Source organism: Hydra viridissima, unplaced genomic scaffold (assembly GCF_058129835.1).
Source record: "Hydra viridissima isolate aposymbiotic clone 2 unplaced genomic scaffold, HvirCarnegie_v1 scaffold_12, whole genome shotgun sequence".
Lineage (NCBI taxonomy): Eukaryota > Metazoa > Cnidaria > Hydrozoa > Anthoathecata > Hydridae > Hydra > Hydra viridissima.
The window spans coordinates 6,437,291-6,462,376 of NW_028324311.1; the positions used below are offsets into that span (position 1 = coordinate 6,437,291).

The 25,086-nt window shown below is 30.2% G+C and overlaps 2 protein-coding genes across 2 annotated transcripts; one reads left to right on the forward strand and one right to left on the reverse strand.

Annotated features, from left to right (window-relative positions):
- Positions 1 to 2,114, reverse strand: LOC145194447 (stimulator of interferon genes protein-like). Its single transcript, XM_080072097.2, has 2 exons — positions 1,623 to 2,114; positions 1 to 1,371 (listed from the first exon to the last, which is right to left on the reverse strand). Exons 1-2 carry the CDS (start codon positions 1,950 to 1,952, stop codon positions 610 to 612), a joined length of 1,092 nt encoding a protein of 363 aa, XP_079928223.2. The 5' UTR covers positions 1,953 to 2,114; the 3' UTR covers positions 1 to 609.
- An 18,830-nt stretch (positions 2,115 to 20,944) lies between these two features.
- On the forward strand, positions 20,945 to 24,653 carry LOC145193965 (stimulator of interferon genes protein 2-like). Its single transcript, XM_090069460.1, has 2 exons — positions 20,945 to 21,621; positions 23,344 to 24,653. The coding sequence occupies exons 1-2, from the start codon at positions 21,292 to 21,294 to the stop codon at positions 24,109 to 24,111; spliced, it is 1,098 nt and encodes a 365-aa protein (XP_089925586.1). The 5' UTR covers positions 20,945 to 21,291; the 3' UTR covers positions 24,112 to 24,653.
- Positions 24,654 to 25,086: the final 433 nt, after the last annotated feature.

Here is a 25,086-nt window from a genome sequence, read left to right on the forward strand (position 1 = left end):
TTTCTTTTTTTTTCTATATAATCATCATAAAACAGCTTCCTCTCCTCTTTCATGTTACAGGAAAATGTTCTTACTTTTTGTCATCATAATGATATAGGTAATTTCTTACGTCTTAGTCTGCACAACACAAAATGCATTCTCAAATTTAATGTAAATCCTGGCTCTAAGTTTTTAATAATTAATGTAATTAATTATTAGCATTAAAACCAGTTTTCTAATGTTAATAAATAACTAACACTAATGTAAATAACATTAAAAATTGCATCATCACCTTGTATCTTGACTGACTGAAGAATCTCAATGTAAAGCATGAAAAACCAAGGAATTATAAGAAAAATCACCAATTAAAAAATTGAATTTTTGAAATTGGAAAAATTTATTCATATAAAAACCTAAAAGAAAAAAGCAACAATTTTATTTTCAGGAGTGATACCCATCGATTATTATTTCATTTTATTTTTATTCTTGAATTTTGTCTTTATTATTTCCTTATTTCAAAAATTCTTAAAAATCTTCCAGCAACCAAACAGAACGATCAAAAAAGTACTAGAACAGGTGGTCAAAAAGACTCCTTAGAACTGTAGGGAGCTTGTTCATGCAAAAAATATATTAGTCAACTAACATTTCATCATCCATAACTGATTTATACAAAATATTAGCAAGGTTATTTTTTTGTGCAGTTGTACTTGACAGTAAAATCAATTTATAATATCCAGAACATTGAAGATCATCTTCTAAAATATTTTTTAACTTTTTATAAAACAATACAACTTCATGATCAAGATCTTCTTTATTCAAACCATTTTTAGTATGTAATGACATTAAAAAAAGATTTCTAACAGGTTTTGCATATTCCATGATGATATATTTTGGCTTTCGGCCTTTAAGCTTAATAGAGTAAACACTGGATTTGTAAGATCTTTCATGAAGTCCACCTGTATTTCGTTTGTCTTCAAGATTGATTTCAAATTTTATCTTAACATCACATTTTTCAAAACTACCTGTGCAACAACAATCTTTTGGAATAATAATATACATAACTGGATTTAGATAATTACGAGCATCATCTTGCTTAATGATTGAATAAGGCGCAATCGCTTCTTCAACCAATGATCTCAAGTTTGGAAGTTGTTCTTTTAGATAACCAAAGTAATACCCCCAGGCGAAGCCTGCTGCTAGATGCTTTTCCTCAGTCTCATTTAAATGAGAGTATTCTACAAGAGAAAGTTGCTTTAACTTCAATAAATGCATCACAAATGAGCTACAAACTATGTTAGTTACATACATAGTGAATGAAAGGATTTCTTTGTCACTATACTTCCAATGGTTTATTGTTACCAAAATTGTTGTAATGAAGATAAAGCAAACAGCCTGAAAAAAATTGATTAAGAACTGATTATCAATTCTAGTAAATGATTTCAAAGCAATCTAAGAATAATGTTTTGGATCACAATTAGAATAGAATTATCAAATCAAATAAGAACAGATCTGTATAGCCCAACTTTTGAAAGTTTATGGTATTAGTGTATATGTTAAGGTAACTTTACAAATTAGGTAGTAAACCATATATGAATTTATGTAACTAAGGATGCATTGATTAATACTTAAATATATTCACATACCCTAAAATTGGTGGTCATGGCTACACATTGATAGAAAGCTAATCTGAATGAACCTTTGTATCTCGTTTCAACATGAAAAATTTCTTCAAAAAAAAAAGTAATTCGTCGCAGAAACTCTCCAATAATTAACGATGAAATAGTCATAGACACTAACACCAAATCCTCTAAAAAAGTCCTATGCTGTAAAAGTAAATTTATGTTGAAGTAACTTGGAGAAACCATGAAACATATGATAATAAGGACTGTAAGCATTATATAACGTTCTCTACTTTTACGTACATCAAAAAGAGGTCCAAAGCCATTGTTTTGTTGAGAGTAGACATTTGACATTTTAACATACGAATGAATAAAAAGCCAAACATAAAACAGGGGCAAATTAAAAAGCCAGAGAAATTAAAACGATTTTAGCCCAAAAAATACGTTAGACCCTTTTTGTAAGAGCTCTCATTTTATCGATTCCGTATAAAATGTTTGATATTATAATTTGTGTAATACCTTTGTTGTATTTCGCGAAATCGAAACAAGCGATAAACCCGTTAATTACTTCGCTTATTACGAACACGTTGTGCTTTGTAAAAATGTCTTTAATAGAACCATTAAAACCATTAACGATGCGATAGAGGTTTTCTTACACCTAATTAATGATTCTTAGTCTTACTGGTAAAGGGATCCTAAATAACTTTATTGCATCTGATTTTAAATGTACGTTCATAAAGTAACAAGTCATCTTTTTCAAACCAATCAAATTACCAGGGTTTCAGTGATTGTCATGCTGTGCATAATAAAAACGATATTATTTTTTGATTCCGAGTTATTATATGGATACATGCATGGGAACTTATTGCCAATTTTTTGGGAAAAAATCTATTGCAAACATTCTTTAAAGGATTGAGAAGGGGGCAAAAGGTTCTAACGCCAGCACTTGACGGCGTATACAGGTATCTACTTTCTTCTCCATGAGGAGCATTGTATAAGCTCCTCACGGAATTTTTAAGGAAAATATCAATTTATTATTTTTAGGAAAATATCGGCATAATTATTCCCATTATACCTGCCTGTTCATCGATAAGTTGAAACAGTCCTCTAATAGTCTTCAATATGGCAGGACCAATTTTTGTATTACCTGCCGACGGTTTGAATGAAAATTCTTTGACACTTTTCAGAAATAGGTATGTTATTTCAAGCAACGCTAGTAGCGTTATTGGATTTCTAAAAATTACTTTCAGATAAAGAACCTATTGGATATTTAAAATATTTAATAAAAGAAACACCATGAGTAGTTCATCCACAGGCTGTGACGTTGAAATTGTTTTTAAAAAGTGATTGTTAAAAATGAGTAGGGGAAAACCTCATTGAATGGGACAGTTTTTGCAAAATGCTTTTTAAACGTAGATAAAATTGTTTAATATATATATTTAAATATGTTTGATAACCACCGACTCTTCCTCAATGATACAGTAAAACAAAAAAATTGGATTTGCATTTGGCTATTGGTAAAAAGAGAGTTTTATTGGAGCATGAAATTTGTCCCATTCATTAAGTATGTCTCATTGAATGGGACAAACATAAAAGAATTAAAAATAAACGTATTTAATTCAATCATTTTTCAAATTAGTTTATTAATTGTAAATGTAGTTAAATATATAGATACATACATAAAGAGCACACAAAAAATATTTTTGATTTTAAACATTTTAACTCTAATTAAATTTCAATCAAATTAGAACTTTCTCATTTTAGAATATTATATTTAGTTATTTTTATTTAAGTAAAATATTGCAGTATAAAAGTGTGTAAATAATACCCATTACCCATGGGGATAAAAGTAAGGGACTGCAGCATCCCTCTGCTGAGCTGTAAATAATACTTTATTAAGTTCATTCAATAGGTAGTATTTTTTCCCATTCAATATGCGCATCACTTTATCCAAAAATGATTAGTCACACCAAAAACACCATTAATTAAGCTTGAATGTTTTACTCACTGTAGTACTAGAGACTGCTATCTATTTAAGCATGGAATTTTATTTTCCATAACTTCAAAAATTGCTGCAAAATCAGAAAAAAAAAAAATTTTTTTAAATTACTTTTTACATTCGAAAACACAATAACATTCATTGTCATTACGGTCATAGAGCAATAGGATGGATGAGTCGGTCAGCTGAATTCTTGTTTCTATCACTCTTTGTTACAGGAATTTAAATATCCTTACATCGATGCTTCTATAAGAATCTGAGTTTGTCCCATTCAATAATCGTCCCATTCATTAAGGTTCTCCCCTACGTGCAAACGCTTGGTCTTCTGGTAGAAAAACTTTATATACGGTTGTTTCATGTTAAAACTTTATATCCTGGTTGTTTCATGTTATTGAACAGCACAATCTCCCAAGCAGTTTGACCATAAACAACAAAAGAATTTATAACTGGAATCCAATTATAAAATTCTTTTGTCATTTTTTGTTTCAGGAAGGCAAGTAGTACATTTAATAGTACTTTTTAAATACAATTAAATGTACTACTTGCCTTCCTCACAAAAGAGACCCTTATTTTTAATTACATCCTGAATAAATAATGAACTTTTTTTTAGCTTTCAATAAGTTCTTACCTGTGCTCGGATTTTTCTTCCTTGTTTACTACTGGGAGGCTGCAAGCAATGTTAAAAGCCCACTCCATTGTTGCACAATAGAGCGGTCTTCAATAATGCTTGCAACCTCAATGTATACTTATCCACCTTTTTATCCTTATTCCAAATGATTTCCAAACTAAATTTCATAGATTTTCCTGAATACACCCCACAGAACTGAGATGCTATACTTTTAAAAAGCATTTTTGATACAACAGCGTTAACTGTTAAACTGTCATTGTAGTATAAATAATTGACAAACATGAATATAAAACTAAAGTTTTGTCACTAAGTATAAAGTCTTTATTATCTAAAAACAAAATTTTTTTAATTCTTCAAATTTGTTCCAATAAAACCAGCATCCTCTTTTGCAAAACAAAAGTTAAGGGTTGAATCTGGGCTGTTTGAAATATAGTTTTTCCATATCATCTTTTCTCCACTTCGAATCTCCAACACTATACTGGCATCAACCAGAATCCATTGGATGAACTTTGAACATCCAAACCCAAAAATGCATCTGTAGTTTCTCTGCACTGAGATCATTGATCTCAGTGTTTTGATGCAGCAAATGATTAATTATTTTCCACTTCCATACATACCAAGGGACCCAAGACCCGAACTTGGATCCGGGTAGTTGTTTCGGATATTACCTGAATTTAAATCCATTGGGTAATTACCAGAAAGTTATAAAATACTCAATTTTTTTTTTAAATCGAGTAACACCCGATTGTTTTTAGTACCCTTAGAAATACACGAAGAAGAAAAATTACCCAGAGCAATTCAACTCAATTCATTAATTACATTGAATTATAAATGACAAAAAAAAAATAAATAAAATTGAAATATGAATATTTGCACTGAAGGAGTTCAAACTTCAGCATTAGCATAATTATATTAGCCTGGCCATTTTAAATCTGAAACTTTATCCAGTAATTTACTGTTCTCTTTCATGAACACTAGCTGCTCCATTTTGCTAACACTGAAACTTGTTCTCCTTACAGTGCAAATGTTCCCTGCACTTGAAAACACTCTTTCAGAAGTGGCAGATAAGACTGGGATAGCCAGAGTCTGCTTAGCAAGTCTTGCAAGCATATAGGGTATTTGCCTGCATTGACCCTCCAGAAATCCAAAATGTCCACTGTTTTTTAGGCTGTTTCATCAACAAGATGTTTGTCTACCTCCTTTATTACATTTTCTTTTGCAGCTGATTTCCGTCCTTTGTTTGAATATGCTGCTCCACGCCTTTGTATGTGACGATAGTCCAACATAGTAGCCTAGAAACTGTCGGCATCCAAAAAGTCTTTGTCATCTATGTTTCGGGATGAGGTTTCAGGTAGTGTGGGTTGCAGCGTGAAGTCTCTGTCAACAAGATCCTACAGTGTGTTCACAAGGGTGTTCCTCGTAAGGTCAAAACAATCCAGTCTTTCTATCATTGCTCCTTTTGCTTAGGGACCGAAGAAGAGAGCCACAGTGAACTCCATCTGTACGCTTTTACAATTGGGAATCTTCTATCAACCTCCAACAAAAAGTAGTTTGTCACTTCTTGGATTAAGGGATCCTTCATCAGTTTTTGAATTGCCTCAAGTCCTAACTTTATTGTCACAAGCATGGGTACAATCTTATGGATGGTCACTGTCTTGTCGACAGAAACAGAGTTTGAAAATGCTTCAAATAGCTTCAAAGTTCTAATGATAGATTTGACTTTATAATTACAGATTCGTCTGCCACCAGTTTTTTCAATTCTGAGCCAGATGTATCGCCATCAGGCCGAACTATTTGCTCCATGGCTGAAAGAAGCGCAATTATTCATTTCAACTGTACTAATTCTGAGTTCAAGCACGTCGAACAGTTCTGTACCAACGTACTTGTTGTCATTTTAAGGGCCTTTGCTTTGTTGCCAAGATCAATTGTCATCTTCGCTGAGCTGTAAAAATAGTTTACCAAACCCGTTCTCCTTTTTGTGAAGTTGATTCCATTGTCTACATATGTAAATTTTACTTGTACTGGTCTTTTGCAGCAAGTAAACCCGTGACAATCAAGTAGATCTTGTGGTTGATGCACCACAAGTTGGTGTCAATGTCACTTTTTGTTTGTGCTCCCTATTGAATGTTTGCAGCGCCGTCTGTAACAATGGTGATCCGCCTCACTGTTTTTGAGTTTAACTCTATTTCGTGAACCATATCTGTTATCTTGATACTGATCTTATTTGCCGTATGGTCTTCTGGAAAATGCTTCATTGCAAAACGGAATCTTCTCAGGCGGAAATTTTTGTTTAGGTAGTGTCCTGTCAAGCTTATGTAAGAGTGTTTTGATCTGGCACTCCAGATATCTGATGTTAAAGCAATTCCTTTTAGTCCATCTTTTTCTGCGTTTAATAAGTCAATAATTGTTTTTTTTTCGCGAACTTATAGGTTTTTGGAAATACTCTGCAACTCAGTGTTTGTGCTGAAATTTCATTGTAATGGCCTAAGGTAGTACTTTTGTTTGCGCAAAAAACTTGGTTATCCCTACGTTGCTGTAAATTCCTTAAGACACTCGTTGCAGGTGGCTTTGTCGTCATTGGCCTTAGTGAGAAATTCCCATATGCTTGATGCTTCGGTCATCTGAAAAGAAAAGGAGAAAAAATATATAAAGAAAAGAAAAAAATACACATTACTCGAACTTTTTAAAAAATTACCTGAATAGCGAGTTGTTCCGTATTTCTTGTAGTTCCGATGATCGGGTAACAAAATCGGCTAGCATATTAAAACATGGTACCCTATTTAACTACCCGACTAGTAAATAAAGAGAAGGCCTCAACATAAAAGTCAATAAATATAAAGGTAGTTGATCAGAAGAGATTTACGTTAAAACTATTTTTGTAACTTGGACATGCCGATGATTATGCGTGGTTGTGGTGTCTGGGTGCTTTTGTGTGACAAATTACCATAAGTGTGCCATATGTAGCACATTTATGATGATTATTAAAAAAACCAATTTATCTATTTTTAACCGATTAAAATTGTATAAATAGGGTAAAAATATTATTTTTTATATGTTGATTAAAAAGTAACAAATGCGGTGTTGATCTTCAAAATATGATATAATACGCAATCGGTATAAAACTTGATCACTTTCGGATCAGTAGTAAATAGAAGGCCTAAAAAATTCTAAGGCCTTTTTTTATTTTATAAAATTGTCATAAGTAAATAAACCCTTAAAGTTGTCATAAGTAAATTATAAAATTGTCATAAGTAAATAAACCCTTAAAATAGGCATGAATAAATTGAAAATATGGGTATAAATAAAAATATAAAAATATAAAAATATTATATATGTATAACGTATGAAATGAAAAATAATTTAAAAAAATCTTACTTTTATATCTAAGTGATGATAGCACAAAGTTTTTAAAAAAAAACGTTTTAGAATTGAGTATTCCATCTACTCCATGTAAGTATAAATTTTTAGTTAATTAAAAATTAATATTTACATGGAGTAGGTGGAATTATTAAATAGAAATAAAAGTGATATTAAAAGATCTGAAAGAAATCAAAATTTTAAAAATGCAAGAAAAAAAAAAAAAAAAAAAGTTATAGAAAATATCCAATCGCGCGAAAATTTTGGTCGGATGATCGGGTAAATAAATCGGTTATTTTGTTACCCAAATTTTGGGTACTTCTACGGGTAGTACTTTGGGTAGTTAACATTGGCAACACCCAACCCGAAGGCTAGGGTATCGGGTACCTAAACTTATTAAAATTGTTCGTCTACGGGTACCCTCGGGTCAGGTATTCGCTCCCTACATTATTGTCTTCTAACATGTGTTCGAAAAACATCAGTTTTTTTTCTTCTCTCAACCTGACTTACAAAGTTTTGGCATTCATTACAATTTTGTTGAATTATTTATTTCATTTCAAAGTTATAAATTATATATTTAAAAAACTGCGTTAATTCAATTTGAGAGAGATAATTGCTTGATCCCTTCTCCAACAAAAAGATGAACAAATAACATCTGGGGAGACATTCAACTATAAGTTACATTCAGGCCAGATATACACCTTGAGTTTATATTGGTTAAAAATGTTAAAAATGTGTAATACGCATTTTACCGCGTTTTACCGAAATTTTTTTACCACCGGTGTGGTAACGTCGATGCTTACTACTAATTAGAAAACTTTTAAAGAAGACCATGACGTAAGAAACAAATTTTGCGTTTTTTTTGAAAACTTAATGAAAACATTCCCTAAGTTTGTTAAAGATATTAATGTTTTAACGAGTCAACATCAAATGACGAACCAAATATTATAGCAAATGGAGATATTGTGCTTTCGGTTATGAATGTTGTTGCAAATAAGATAAAAGAATTCAGTAAATTTGACACTGAAGTAAACTACAAAAAAAGGAAGAGGTGATATAGTCATAGTAAAAAATAAGACAGGTATGATAATCGAGATGAAGTTTGATAAGACAGCAGAAATAGCTCTGACTCAAGTCAAAAAATTTTATAGTAATACATTTTTGATGATAGGCTAATTAAAGCCATATATGTGACCCATCTGACCAAAGCCAGTCACAGGTATAAAATTTTAAGTTTTGAGTGTGATACATATTTGAAAAGGTATAATATTCTGCTTTAAAATGATGCAAAAATTATTGTTCTAGCTTGACCCTAGCCAAAGTTATGAGCAAAAATGTAACATCTATATTAAAGTTTTAAAACGGAAAAAAACGCGTTTAAAGGTTTGATGTCATATAAAATAGAAAACTCCTTAGCAACCATGCATGGATTTTGTTCTAATTTGGCATACATCTACTGTAATACATTTACAACAAGTCCTGAAAAAATTATTACTGTAGCTTGATTACTTATTAAATTATAACACTTTTAGTACATCGAGAAAATTAAATTATTATCAATTTTTTAATTTTTAGATTTTTAAATCTATTGACAATATTTAAAGCAAAAAAAATACCTAAATCTTGTTTATAAAAAATTTCATGTGCTGGTTTAAAAGCAAGCATAACAGAGTAAAAAGTGAAGAGTTAAAACAAACATTAAAAGTTTAAAACAAAAATAAAAAAAACAGTCAAAAGTCTAAACCACGCCCTCGTGCACCATGACCCCGACCTCGATCTCTAGGTCGCGTCACAAAAATCACCAAATTAACCATCAAAAAATTATTTTTTATTAAAAGTTAAGTTTGAATAGCAAAGAAAAGTTAATTATGTAAACAATTATACAAAACAATAAATAATGATAAAAATTGAATTTTTGAGATGTTTTGATGGTTTTCTCAATATAACATAACGCGACATCCGACTGGTTTTGGTCAGATGCGTCACATATCTTATAGCTAACGTAGATCCTTAAAAAGTAACTATTTTGTCGGAAAAAGAGTATCCAAAAAAATACATATAAAAAATCTTCATACCTAATATTTGGTATTTTTCTTTAAAAAAAAATACAAACTGTAATTTCCTTTAAAATAATTTTTACATTTTTGTAAATGAGGATTTTTGTAAATAATTTTTACATTTTTGTATATTATATCATTCAGTGAAACGCTTTTTGCCATCATTGCCTTTGAATTGTCGAAATGTTTTTAGAGAAAAACCAACATCTAAGTTTTTTTTTATTTTCTGAAATTAAATACCAAAATAATGAAATTTAGTAAATAACTTGAATCTGTAAATTCTTTTAGACATAGCAGCGAAGTTGATCTATGACACTTTCGTTTCAATGTTAATTTAATGTTAAAAGCTTTAGATAGGGTCAAAAAGTTTTTTTTATTTTAAGTTTTTCAGCGAGAAGAAAAAAAAAAACGTGAAGCAAATAACTCGAAAATAAGTTGAACAATGAACAGAATTGTTCAGATATGATGCTTTTAACATAAACGTGCTCAAGTGCAAGGCCTGAAAAAACTTCGCTTCGAAGGCTACATCTCTGAAAATATCCAAGAGATATCAAGGTTATACAAGAGATATCTAAAGGTTATTTAGTGAATCTAACCAATGCAAATTACATATGCAACACCCTTCGAAATGTCTAATCATAATTTTTTCGACAAGTACATGATGCTAAATGAAAATTCATTTTTTTTGTTATTTCGCGAGGTTAGAATTATTTTGCTCTATCTCCCATTTTAAAAGTTGAGAGAAAGTGAGTTGTTAATTTTAGTTAGAAATAATAACTTTTAAAATACGCATTATTTTATAATTTTTTTCTAAATAATTTTCTTAAACATAAATTATTTAAAGTTAACATAAGTTATTATTTTTTTAAAAATTTTAGCTAAAACTATAAACAATTTTTACTTTTAGAAAATATCAAAAACTTTCTCCCAACGTTTAAACTTGGAGATAGAACAAAATAATTCTAACCTCGCGATTTGTCAATATTTATTCTGTTTAAGTTTGAAATAACGCAGTTGATGGTATTCATTCTATAAATCACTATTTATTTTACAAAAAGTTAAAGCTTTGTTTAATCTCTAAACAATCAATTTTTTCAAAAAAAGAGGCCGAATAAAAAATCTTTTTCACGACTATTTTATTTAGTAAACTATAGTTTTGCGTAATTTTTACTTTAAAAATAAAGAAATAAAAAATAATTACTGTTAAAAATGAGACTTTTTCTTTTTTACATCACTATTTTTACATAGGTTAGGTATATTTTAGATATGAAAATATAAAATCTTACGAATAAGTTAAAGATAAAAGTTTTCTTTAGTATGATAGCACAGGTCTGAAAAAGAAAATTTTTAAAAAGTTGTTTGAAATTTGATAGCTGTTTTTTATGTATTTCTTAGCGCTGATTTCGAAAATGCAATCCATTTTTTTCTAATGTCTCAAGTTTTCTCACAAAAAAGGGATTTTTTTTTGGGTAAAATAACAAAATTTGACCAATTTTTCTTATTTTGTTTAATGTATTTTAATGTTTAATATATTTTTATTATTAATCATCTTCTAAACTATATTTCAAGAACACTTACATTTCTCTTTCAGCCTATAAGTCCTTATTTTATTACGTTTTTGCTTTCTGTCGAAGCTTCTTTTATTGCTTTTCTGGCTGTGGACTCGTTCAGGATCATCTCTCTTCAGCATCCAGCAGTAGTCCGCTATCATGTTGATGTTCCATCTTCCCTGATATCTTCTTTCCATTTCCTTGATGTCTTGGTGAAATCTTTCGCTTTGCTCTTCACTAACATCACCAAGGTTTGCATGGAAGTAATCAAGATGTGAATAGAGAAAATGAACTTTAATGTTCATGTTACAGCCCAGCTTCTTAAAGCTGTCGAGCATGTCTGTGACAATGGTCTTGTAGTTTGGATCTATGTTGTTTCCTAGGAAACCGGTAACAACTAATTTAATTGTCCATACTTCCTTTTCTTTTGTTTCCATTTTGTCCACAAAATTAGGATCTTTCATAAGTTTTCTAATGTCTGGTCCAACAAAAATTCCTTCCTTTAGCTATGCCTCGGATAAACCAGGAAACTGTCCACAAAGATATTTGAAAGTCTACCCTACTTTTGGCAATTAATCTGAAGTGGTGGAAGTAACACATTTTTGGGATCCACAAGGCTTTTTCTCTCAACATTTTTAACCCCTACTTCTAAGGTTTTTCTCAAGGGTAAAACTTTTTTTATGTAGTGCTGCTTTCTGTCTCGATGTCCCATTCACAGAGAAAGCAAGGGAGCTTTGTATAGCCACTTTGTTGACCAAGCAGCATTGAAATAACTTTTAAATCCCCGCACAGTGTCCATTTGTGGTCTGAGTAGCTGAGTTTGTTTAAAACCAGTTCAAGGTTTTCTTAACATTCTTTTAAGTGCACCGAGTGTCCAACTGGCATAGAAGCTTACTTATTGCCATTGTGAAGAAGTACTGCTTTAAGGCTTCTTTTTGATGAATCGATAAAAAGTCTCCACTCATCAGGAGCATATTCTATTTCAAAACATGTCATAAGTCCAGAAACATCACGGCAAAATACCAGGTCACCTTCTTGAGAGAAGAAAGATATAAAAAGCATAAATGTTTTTCTTTCTCCCTTTCTCCCTATCTAGTCTCCCCTAATTGCTAGCTTTAACACATAATTCAATTGAAACTGCTAAACTTTTTAAAGTATATTTGATGGATTACTTGTTGTGTATATATATTTTTACTTATATCTGGTTGGTATATAATTACTTAAATACTGTCCAGTTCACCATAAGTATGTAGTAAATTAAAATTTATAAATATAGTAATTGCTTAAATCGAATGTGCATATTGGTTATTATTTAAAACGCAAGTAGCCTTAAGTTTGCCAAGCATTGTGGAATGTTAAAAATGAACTCGTAAATCGTCCAAGATTCGATGCGAGTGTCGCGCTGCAATTTGAATCTTTTTTGCAAGCAATTGAGTTTTAATTATTTACATCGGTTACTTCAGCGTTTGCAATAAGCATACAAGCTTAGATGTATTATGTAACATTAGTTAAACGAATATTGATACTCAGCTAAAGCTAAGAGAATTAGGCTAGAAATAATTCAAGCAGAAACTTAACCCAATTAGAAATGTCAATTTTGGAAACGAATATTGACACTAGGCTAGAAACTTGAAAACTAATATTGAGGCTAGGTCAGAAACGGAAGAATTAGATAGGAATTGTACCTAGCAGTAACTTACTCTAATTAGAAATGTCAATTCTTAAAATCGAATATTGACATTAGGCTAGCACTAAGAGAATTATGCTAGAAATACACTGAGCATAAACTTATCAAATTTGAATTGTGAGTGTTCAAAACGAATGTTGACATTAGGCTAGAAATGGAAAAATTGGATTAGATTAACACCAAGCAGAAACTCATTCCGATTAGAAATGTCTGTTTTATAAAAAACGAATATTGAAATTAGGCTAGAACAAAGAAAAGACAGATACCTTGCTGAAACTTCTTCCAATTAGAAATGTCAATTCTTAAAAAACAAACAATGACACTAGGCTAGATCTAAGAGAATAAGGCTAGAAAAACCTTTTGCAGAAACTTAATCCATTTAGAAATTTCAATTTTAAAACAAATATTGAAAAGAGGACTTGAACTAAGTTCTTCAGGCTAGAAAAAAAATTAGGTAAGAACTAAGTCCGATTGAAGTGTCAATATTAAAACAAATATTGACACTAATCTAGAATTAAGAGAATAAGGCGAGAAATACCTTTAAGTGAATCTTAATTCAATCAGAAATTTCAATTTTAAAACGAATATTGACATTGGTTTAGAAGTAAGAGCTCTTGGCTAGAAATATACTAAGCAATCACATAATCCTATTAGAAATGTCAATATTAAATTTAATATTGACTCTGGGCTAGAACTAAGAAAATCAATCTAGAAATGTACTGAGCAAGAACTTTAGAAATATCAATATTAAAACGAATATTGACACTAAGTTAAAACTAAGAGAACGAGGCTATAACTGAGAGAATTGACTAAGAATTTCATTGAGCAGAAAAGTATTCCAATCAAAAATTTCCAAACCAATGTTGACACTTAGCTTGGACTTAGAGAATTTGGCAAGAAACACACGTTTCAGAAACTTAAGCCAATATCGTTTTAAAATGAATACTGACATTGGATGAGATTTTGAAAACGAATATTGATACTAGACTAGAACTAAGGGAATTAGACTAGAACTTAGATAATTTAAGCACCGAACAGAAGCTTAACCCAATTATAAATGTCAATATTAAAACGAACAATCACACAGGGCTAGAAATAAGAGAATTAGGGTAGAAATACACCAAGCAGAAGCTCAATCCAAATAGAAATATAAAAACTTTTTTAAAAAAAAAACGAATATTGACGCTAGACTAGAACTAAGAATTTAAGATAGAAATAAACCGAGCAGAAACCTAATCCATGAAACGCCGATCTTGTAAAAAATGATAATTTAAATTTAGTCTAGAGCTAAGAGAATTTAACTAGAACTGATAAAATTACGCATGAACTTTATCTAACAAGGAACGGCTAAAAATTTAAAAACTTGACTAAAATTAGACTGAGGAAGTATCTAATCTTTTTAGAGTGACCATCGATATAAGATGTAAATGACCATCGATACAAGGCGAGGAATTGGATGATTAGGCTAGAAACTCGCCGGGTAATAATTCAATGCAAAGTAAAAAATATTGTTATCAGCGTTATTAATAGTATCATTGAAATATAAATATAAAATCGTTAAACCTGGGATAGGAGGAAATAAAGGTTTATAGGAATAAAATTTATGACTCGGAGGTACTAGGTAATATTATGTGAGGAAGGGCTGTATTTTTTTAGCTAGATCAAGTGCATGTGCGACATTTGGGCATAGAGACTTTTTCAATTGCGTAAGACTTTGATTGAATCCAAACATCTGTCCGAAAACATTTTTACTACTCCTTGATAAAAGTTTATTTTTTCCCTAAACCATTCACTGCTCGGTCTTGAATAATATATGCAAATACATATTAAATTATGTTGTGGCAGCCATATAAATAATTTTTTTGTCGAAGCAAACTGTTCTCAAAACGTTTGTCTTGTATCTAGAAAATCTATTGGAGCGCCTATATTTCGCATTAACCATTCTCAAAGTGTTAAATTGAGATAAATCAGTCTTATTAAGCTCAAAAAAAGGGGTTAACAAAGAATTAAAGCAAAATTGGAAGTAGTTTGATTGAATATTTGCATCATATAATAACAACAGTTTGTCTCATACTTATATTTATAATACTGTAGCTACTACAGTATATAAACCAGTTGCATAGCAACTATCTTATGTAAAAGCACACACAAAGAGTAGGTAAGACTAGGGTAAGGTTGCCAATATTGTACCCCCTAAGATAAAATTAAAAAATGTAGGCAATCTACTGAGTAGAAACCTGGATTTTCAATTGGATTTCATAATTTAGGGATTGTTTGTTGTAAAGATGTTTAAAAAGCTCAAAATTTAAAAAGCGTTATGTCTTGAAGAATCAAACTAAAAAAATAGCGCTAAGAGTACAATTAAGGAAACTAGATCCTTAATTGTACCATTGTAATCCAATATTGTACCACTTTCTTGATTTCAATTACTTTACAGCTTTACAAATATTTTATGATTTTAGATTTAAGGGATTTAAAGAACTGATTAAAAGGAATGGTTTTTATAAAATCAGCAATTGGAAATATTCTGATATAACATAACGTAACACCTAACTCCCCATAATATAATGAAGTGAAGTTTTTTATTTAATAAACTCTATGCAACTTGAACTTTTTTTTCTTCTGGAAAATGCCGAAAACAGGTATCACCACATATGGTGCAATTTTTATTTAAATTGTATGTTTACCAATGGGTTAGCTAAGATTAGAATAGTGGAGGAAGGTAGGTATTAAAGATAGTTATACTAAATAATGTAAAACAATATATACTATATCTGTTTTAAAAACAACCACACTAAATATTGTAAAATAAAATATATAAAAACATTATTTTTGGCAAAAGTTTCAGATATATTGTGTCTGTTTTTGATTAAGACCTGCACAGTCAACATGACACCAGCCTTGACATATTGGTAAAACTGAACTAGAGAGTGCATCTTTTTAAGGGCTGCTTGTCAATACAAGAGTAATACTGAAATTTTTCTTTTTTTGTTTAAGTGGTGAAGTTCGTTTTGTAAGTATGGATATTTTTCTAATTGGAATTTCAAAAGGAATTTAAACTTTACACGCATTTTTTAGCGGTCAGAATGGTTGCTTCGGTACAATTAAGGATATGCCTTGAGGTACAATTTACGCAACTAATCTGACATTCAGTTAATTGAAAAACTTGACAACTAAAAATAAGGTATTTTAAATTCTAGGTATTTATTTTGAATTTAGATAAATTATGCTTTAACATAAATACACCAAACAAATCATATCTTCTATTTTCTTAAGTGAAATACGCTTAGCCATGAAAACCTAAAATAAGAAATCTCCAATAACAAACCAACAAGACCTTACTCTGGCCTTAATACAGTTGGATGACAAAAAAAAACAGTTGACTACTTAATTTCATTCAGCAAAAATAAAAAATAAATTAAAAAATTTCTTATGGGTTGTAAAAAAAACGAGTTATGTTAAAAGTAAAATATAGGCATCGGTACAATATTAGCAACCTTACCCTACATACCTGTAGCTAGTAACTTACTTTGTATAACAAGTTACTAGCTACAAGTATATAGTCTTACCTACTCTCCTACGCAAGTTAAGTTAGATATTCAAATTTTATTGGTACAATACTAAGGAAAACATGACGGCATATTTACAAGGATGGACAGTAAGAAAAAACCATGTTTAAAAAAAGTAAGAAAAACCATATTTATTGTCTAGATAAGTCGAAAACCTCACATATTCCTTTTTTTTCTGTTCAAGGTATTATTCTGCTTTAATTATGTAATTATTATTTTGCTTTAATGATAATTTATATAACCATTTTCAAATAAATAACTGAATAAATCTTGATTTTGCCTTATCGCATGCCTCAGTAGAAAACATCGCATATCTCTGCAAAAAAAACTGGAGATTAACATTATCGCATGCCTCAGTAGAAAAAATCGCATATCTCTGCAAAAAAAACTGGAGATTAACATTATCGCATGCCTCAGTAGAAAACATCGCATATCTCTGAAAAAAAAACTGGAGATGTTTCAGCATTTATATAGGATTTCTTATAAAGAAACTTTTTATAAAGGAATGTGAAGACATCTCCAATTGAGTTCAAATGACGAATTTTACCAAATGTGTAACTTTCCTTGATCTTCTTTTGTCTTGACAGAAACAAAGATTGATTCTTTTTTAGCTCTAATTATGAATTCAAAAAATTCTCACAAAAAACTAAGTAAATGTATTGATCATACCAGTATCGTTATCAAATGCTAAAAAAAAAGGAACTTATAATATTTAGGACACAGCATACCAGCTTTTTAAGAAAACTAATAAGGATATTCTAAAGGAATTGAACTTTAGAATAAGCGTTCAAAAACTGTCTTTGTCTAATAATTTAACTTGTCTCAAAGTTGTAATTGATGACCGTAAATGACGTTACTTTCAGTTTAAGCTGGAAGGTAAGCAAAAGTTTGAAAAAATCTCAAACTCCAACGAGATGTCAGCAAAATTTCAAGATTACGTTACTTTAAAAAAATTACTATCCATATATCACTTAATTAGCAACTCACATCTAAGATAAAAATATTAAGTTTGAGGACCACCTAGAAACCTCCAGTCTTTCTAAAATTGATCCACTATTTCTACCTAAAAAATTTCTCAAGTGACATTCTGCTTTGAATTAATTCAGTTGCTAGACAACTATAAAAATAGGATAAGATGTGGACATAACCTAAGATCAGTCGCTAATGACTACTGAATTATTCCAACAAATAAAATTAAATAGGGAATTATTTTAATCACATAAAAAGTGTAGTTCTTGAAATATCCACCCAAACACCCTAAACACAGATTCTATTCTTAGCCCCAAATACCAAAACTTCAACCACCACCTTGCAACCTATTTTGACAAACCGATTGCTATTTTTACAGATTTAAAACTTTAAACAAGAACTTCGATTTTACTGTATATTACTTTAAAGTTATTTTCATCATTAAAAATTACTTGCTCGCTTTTTTCCTTAGACCAATTAATTCGCTCCTTACAGCACCTTAGTCTTATGGGCCTATCTCTGGCCGTCATTAGTATCTTTGTAAAGACTTTATCAATACTGATGTTTTTCCTAAACAAAATGTCTCTAACTGTATTAACACGGTTTTCAATGACGGTTTGGTATGTTTACAATACTTACTTAACGAAACATTAAATTTTTGTCACGGTCCATTGTTTGTTTATGGTCTTCCGGATTCTGAATGAATTTGGATGCCATTTGTCGTTTAAAATGTTTTCAGAGTACAACTGACACAAAGCTCGTAAATAAATATTCTAATTGCTATTTCAATGTTGTTGATCCTTAAGCCGTCCTTCAAACCTATTATATACCGTTTTATTTCTTGCTCACTGATGTTTGATCCATGTTTATGTAATTAACTTTTAGACTTTCCCAAAAACTAAAACAAAAAATCTTAAGTGTTTTGGAAAAAACAAGTACCAAACAATCTTAACATTGTAATTTGTGGTGACTTTATACATGCGGGGTAACTTTACATAGTGAGGGGTTTTTCACAGAAACGTTATACGGCGCTGTCATAGAAAATCTTTTACGGTGCTGTCAGAAAATTTTTTTCACACATTGGTTTATCAGTAATTAAACAAAAAAAAAAGTACAAACGTGTTGATTGAAATATTTAAATAGCTATGAAACAAACGGTTTCTAAAGTCTAAAAAAAAGGGATACGTTGATATAATAGCTTTAATGCTGAACGCATATTTTCTGACTATGCAAAAGCCAAATATTATTGGCCATTTTCTTGGCTTTTCAATCTAGTTTGTATGGCAAGTTTAGCGTGCTTCTGTTTTTCTAAAAAAGTCTTTTTTAAAAAAACTGCAAAGCATTTAGGGTAATATATTTAAAGTTTATTATGTATATTTTGAAAACATATGCAATATCTAATATTAATAATGAATTTTTATGTTTTTTTAGGTATAAGCTCGCCGTGTATGCGTGTTAAACTAAAAACAAAAATAATGAAAATCAATAAAATATACTATATATATCACGTACATAGTTTAAGGACATTTTTATATGTTAGTATTATGTTAAACATACCAAGGAGATCTAATCGAATTGTTTGAGCTCGGAGATACCATGATTAAAAGAAAAGATTTTTTAATTGCAGTTTTATAAGATTAAAAGATTGGGGTTATCTCTTCAAAAATACGAAAGAAAGCATGGCGTTCCGTTTAACACAATTCAAGAGTTATAAAAACAAGCATGTTTCTACAAAGGATAGGAAGACAATACTTAGTGTGTTGCAAGAAGAAGAATCCCTCGTAAAGTTGATACAACTATGTGAACACCTGAGTTGCCCATTATCAATACTCGACAATATGAGGTTAGTTGAAATCCAATGAGTACCTAGGTATTCTTGCCAGGGTCGGACTGGCTTGAAAAAACGGCCCGGGAATTTTGGTCATGGCGGCCCACTTCATTGTATGTTGCATATATTTAATATATATATATATATATATATATATATATATATATATATATATATATATATATATATATATATATATATATATATATATATATGTATATATATATGTATATATATATATATATATATATGTATATATATATATATATACATATATATATATATATATACATATATATATATGTCAAGGGCGCCGAGAGCCTTCACGCCGCCCATGACAGCGACTATGATTAACGCCCTTATTTTTCTAAATTTACCTATATTATATTGTATAAAACACTGCTGTAAGTTGGAGTCTAGAAATTGTAGACATAATCGCTATTCAATATTGACTAGTATAGCAACTTTTTCATCGTTTGACTAGTCGATGCCAAGACATCAATAATTGCATCGTTACTAATTCTCGAAAGAAGGTCTTTTTCACAAGATATCAGCATGAAGACTGTAAACTTGACTGGCTCATCAAATTTCTTAATCTGTTCAAAATATATTTTTATATTTCAATTTCAAATTTCAATTTATATTTCAATTTATATTTAAATTTCAAAATATATTTCAATTTCAAAAATGACCTTTCACAAACAACTTGTGATGAGGATAATGTCAGCACAAATTTGTAAGCCAGAAACAAATTTGAATACGCAAGACTATGCAAGTTAAACTTCTGGAGGACAAAGTAACAACAAACAATACATTTTTTGCAAGATTTGCGTTTATTTCTGTGGCTGTCACTGTTTTCCACTTCTGGGATTGTAAAGACAGTTTCAGATTCTTCGGATTTATATGTTGCATGTTGTCCGAGACAGAGTCAGGTACTTCCGTGTCAAATATCAAACTACATTCATCTTCAAGAGTTATTTCGAAACTTTCCCATTTCCTTGCAAAGTCCGATCATTCCGTTTGAAGCTGATCTTTTGTTACACTAGCATCAAACTTTCTGAGCAACCCACTCAGATGCTGTATTGCTGACAAAGTTTTTACGTGCTTTACGTTTTTTAAATTGCAGTGGTAGCACACTTGCTAACGCTTGTACTAACACCGCCTAAAGATAAAGCGCACATCCTTAAATTCACTATTAATATAATACTGTTTTCGATAAGCTCAAGATGACCGCCAAAATTTATATAACTGGCGGGTAGATGGCTTTTAATTAGATGCAATTAGAGGCCAGAAAAAAAGTTATTAAATTTTTAGTTAAATTTTAATTTACATTTTATTTGGAAAATAAAATGTAGCCTAACTAAAAATATAATTTTTTATGCCAACCGGCCCACCGGGAATCTCCCGGTATCCCGGTGGCCCAGTCCAAGCCTGATTCTTGCACAGTGTTTATTAAACTTTGTATATAAAAGACACTGTATTGAGTGTATTAGGTATTGTATTCAGTGTAAATCTAAAGCCACTTTTTCGATTTAAAAAAGCCAGCAAAATGTGTGAACTTTTGAAAAATTGGGGAAAAAAAAAAATTAAAAAAGGCTTCTGATATTTTTGTGTAATATATTGGATTATCGGATTATAGACAATCGGACCGGTCTTTTTTTGAGTTATTTGGATACCGGAATATCGATTATCAGACCGGTGACTTAATCATGTCAAATGGGATAAACTTGGATCATGTCAAATGTCTTAAGTTATTTTCAATAAACGTGTTTGTTTTACCTCTCCTGAACAACTTCGAAAATATTCACTTAACCTTATTTTCACTTTCATTGCTGTTTTCGATTGTGAGTCATCATGGAAACACGCATTTTTAGAATAATTAACAAAAGCGAAACTCTTAAGAGAGACCTTATAAAGACTTACCTGAAAAATGATGTGCTATTTTTAAACTATTATGAAATGAAGCTTAAAACTCACAATTAGCGTTACTTTTTGATAGCAAGCCGTTGCGTTACCTTCTGATAGCAAGCCTTGATCATAACCTTGAAAATGTCAAAAGAATACTCTCAATTAAACAATGGCTTTGGACCTATTTTTGATGAACGTCAAAACAGAGAACGGCACGTAATGATTGCAATATTTTTCTTAATATTACTCATGGTTGTTCCAAGCTATCTTGACATAGACCTATTTCTGCACAGAAAGTCTTTTTCAGAAGATTTAGTGTTGCTATGTATGATTATTTCATCGTTAACTGTTGGAGAGTTTTTACGACGAATAACATTTCTTTATGAAGAGATTTTTCACCTTAAAAAGAGATACAAAGGCTCATTTAAGTCAGCTCTCTATAATTGCATAGCAGTGTCCAACAGCTTTGGGGTGAGTAGTTATCTTCAATAGTGTATCTGTGTGTATCAGTAGTATGTAATTGCCTAATGTAGTAGTATAGCGTCTGCAGAAATTTCAGTTCATTTAATCAAGTTCCTTAGGGTTCTAAAGTTTATTAAGTTTGTGAAAATATAATAGTTAATTAACCATAATACAAATATTTCAAATGTTGTATTATCAATTTCAATCCATTTTTTGTACAGCAATATGATTTTTTTGCAGCCTCTGGGTTATTAATTTGTTAATTGGGGCATCAGTTATTTTTCTTTTACTAAAGCATGCGTGGATATAGACTAATACCACAAACTGGTTAAAACTTGAAATTCAATTACTGTTATAGCTTTTTGTTTTCCACTATACAAGAAATCAATCTTATATATATATATATATATATATATATATATATATATATATATATATATATATATATATATATATATATATATATATATATATATATATATATGTATATATATACAAAGATTAATTTCTTGTATGGTGGAAAACAAAAAGCTATAACAGTAATTGAATTTCAAGTTTTAACCAGTTTGTGGTATTAGTCTATATCCACGCATGCTTTAGTAATAGAAAAATAATTGATGCTCCAATTAACAAATTAATAACCCAGAGGCTGCAAAAAAATCATATTGCTGTACAAACAATGGATATATATATAGTCTACCCATCATGCCCTATGGAAGTTGCAAAAAGTCACAAATCTGCAAATTAATAATTTGTAATATCAAAAATAGAGAAAGATTCCTTAGAAGTTGAATTTAGATAGTTTAAAGTTTTTACTATCAGATGCAATAATTTAAAAACACAAATTTGAAAATAATAGTGTTCGATGGACCTCTAAAACATCTCTAATCAGGCTATAACATAGGTTGCTTACTTGTACATCAGAGAAAGACTTGATACATTTTTTATAAAATACTTCTATTCAATTTTGATAAGCTTAAAGATAATGATGAGAATTTAATTCAATTTATTGCTTGCCATCCCAATGCAAAGTTTTAAATGTTTGTCAGTGGTTATCTGAAGAAAGGATTAATGTTGAAACATCTTAATTTGGTATTTATCAAGAAAGCTGTTAAATTTATAGAGAAACAAAGAAAACTGAAATTTGCTATTGTATTTTGATAGTAAGCAAAGTAATGAACAACAATATCAAGTTCTTATACTGAACAAAAATTCATAAGAAGTTAAGTTTGAATCATTCGATCTGCCAAGCAAAATGCAATTAGTTGTAATTTAAAGTTAAATGTTTCATTTTCTATGCTAATTAATCCATGTACTTTTTCTTAATATTCTTAGTTGTAGTGTTAAATACATTTTAAAATTGCACAAGTGGTATCCAATTACATCAGCAAAGCAAAAAACAAGACTTTAAAATGTTTTGTTTTACATTGAGTATATTTGAATAATCAGTTTTTGGTTTAAAGTGACTTTTCTCAAGAACTTAAACAAGTTAATGACTTTTTTAATACTTTTGAGTACAAAATTTATCAGTAAATAGCACAGAAATGTAGGGTTCCAAAAAAATCATAACCATATGCATGTTGCAAAATGCACTGTTTATATATTTTAAAAATAGAATTTGGAAATACCTTAATTTCATTTGTTATTTTTTGAATGCTTGTATTTTAAAAAAGCAATAAAGTATATCTGTATGAAATCAGTTTTAAAAGAAAGCTTTATATGTATTTCTAGGTTATTTTTATTATCTTCATTGTAACATTTGCAGTAAGTGTAAACCATTGGAAAAATAGCGAGAAAGAAATAGTTTCATTCACAGTGTATGTAGCATATGCTATTTGTAGTTCAATTGGGATGCATTTATTGAATTTAAAGGAGCTTTCTCCTGTGGAGTATTCTCATTTGAATGAGATTGAGAATAAGCATCTAGCAGCAGGTTTAGCTTGGGGATATTACTTTGGTTATCTAAAAGATCAACTTCCAAAATTGAAATTCTTAGTGGAAGCAGCTGTTGCACCTTATTCAGTGATTGAAGGGGTTGATGCTCGTGATCATTTAGAACCAATTATGTATATTATTATCCCAAAGGATTGCAATTGCATGGAAAGTTTGGAGAAATGCGATGATAGAATAAAGTTCCAATACAATTCGCTTGAGGACAAACGAAATACAGGTGGAGTTCATGAGAGATCTTACAAAAACAGCGTTTACTCTGTTAAGCTGAATGATTCTGTAGAAACAAAATACATTATTATGGAATATGCAACTCCTGTTAGGAATCTTTATCGCATGGCACAACACTCTAAAGCTGATTTGACTGAAGAGGATCTTGAACGTGAAGTTATTATGTTTTACAAGACATTAAAGAGCATCTTAGAAGATGATCGTGAATGTTTCGGACATTATAAACTTGTTTTACTGTCAGGTACACTAGCACAAAAAAACAATCTTGTTGATATTTTGTATCGAGCAATTGATGATGATGAAATCTTAGTTGAGTAATTTTGTATATTGTTCTGCATAAAATCTACAAGAGATGTCTATTGACAGTTTTCAAGATGATTGTTTCACATTCTTTCAAACTATTAAATGAAATAAACATTTTTGAGTTTAAGCTGCACCATTTAGAGTTTCATTCTTGAAGAGGGATTGCGCCTTGTTAATTGAGAGGTCTGCTGCAACAAGGAGCAAAAATTGTCCATTTTTAGATAACTCTATGTTCTAATATTTTTAAAACCATGATTTTGTTTGGTGCAACAACGAGCTAAAAAATGCATCTTAAATAGTTCTAAAGAAAACTTTAGGGAGTTCAAAATTAACATTTTAATCCTAATTTTAAAAACTATTCTTACTGTTAGCCAAAATTCAAGAAACATTTACCTCCTTGTTACTATAAACCACTCAATTGCTTTTGTGCTTTGCAAAGCTTTTGTGCATTTTTTAAATTTTATTACTTTTTGGTTGTGATTAATTTTGTAAGATATGTAAATTAAAGTCAAAGCACTATATATATTTTACAACATACAACAAAATTTAATTTTGTTTGTTTGCCTTTTTATTCTCATTGTGACGTCATTAAATGGTGCAAGTGATTAAATAGCAAACGGATGGAACGAAATCCGGAAATGTTGACTATTTTAAATGTTTATTTTTATTTACTAACAAAATATCAATTGATGTTAAATAGCGATCGGTGAATCCTCGCATTTCCGAATACCCGAACTCGATTACTCGGACTGGGGTTTTAGTTTCGTCATACAAGTCGTATAAGCCTTTAAGTTATATAAGCCTTTAAATCCAGACTACCAAATCCTGAATCCTGAAGTCGTATAAGCCTTTAAGTCGTATAAGCCTTTAAATACAGACTACCAAATCCTGAATCCGAATCCTAATCAACGAATCCCAAATTTAAGAACGATTTTTTTTTTTTAAGGAGACAAAATAAATGATAAAATTACAGTAAGCAATAAAATTTTT

Bases quoted from the DNA above. Each gene is read 5' to 3' on its own strand.
- LOC145193965 (XM_090069460.1), top strand. From the start codon at position 21,292: ATGTCAAAAGAATACTCTCAATTAAACAATGGCTTTGGACCTATTTTT. The intron at 21,622-23,343 runs GTGAGTAGTTAT...ATGTATTTCTAG, and splicing joins CAGTGTCCAACAGCTTTGGG to GTTATTTTTATTATCTTCAT.
- LOC145194447 (XM_080072097.2), bottom strand. From the start codon at position 1,952: ATGTCAAATGTCTACTCTCAACAAAACAATGGCTTTGGACCTCTTTTT. The intron at 1,372-1,622 runs GTATGTGAATAT...AATTTTTTTCAG, and splicing joins CCATGACCACCAATTTTAGG to GCTGTTTGCTTTATCTTCAT.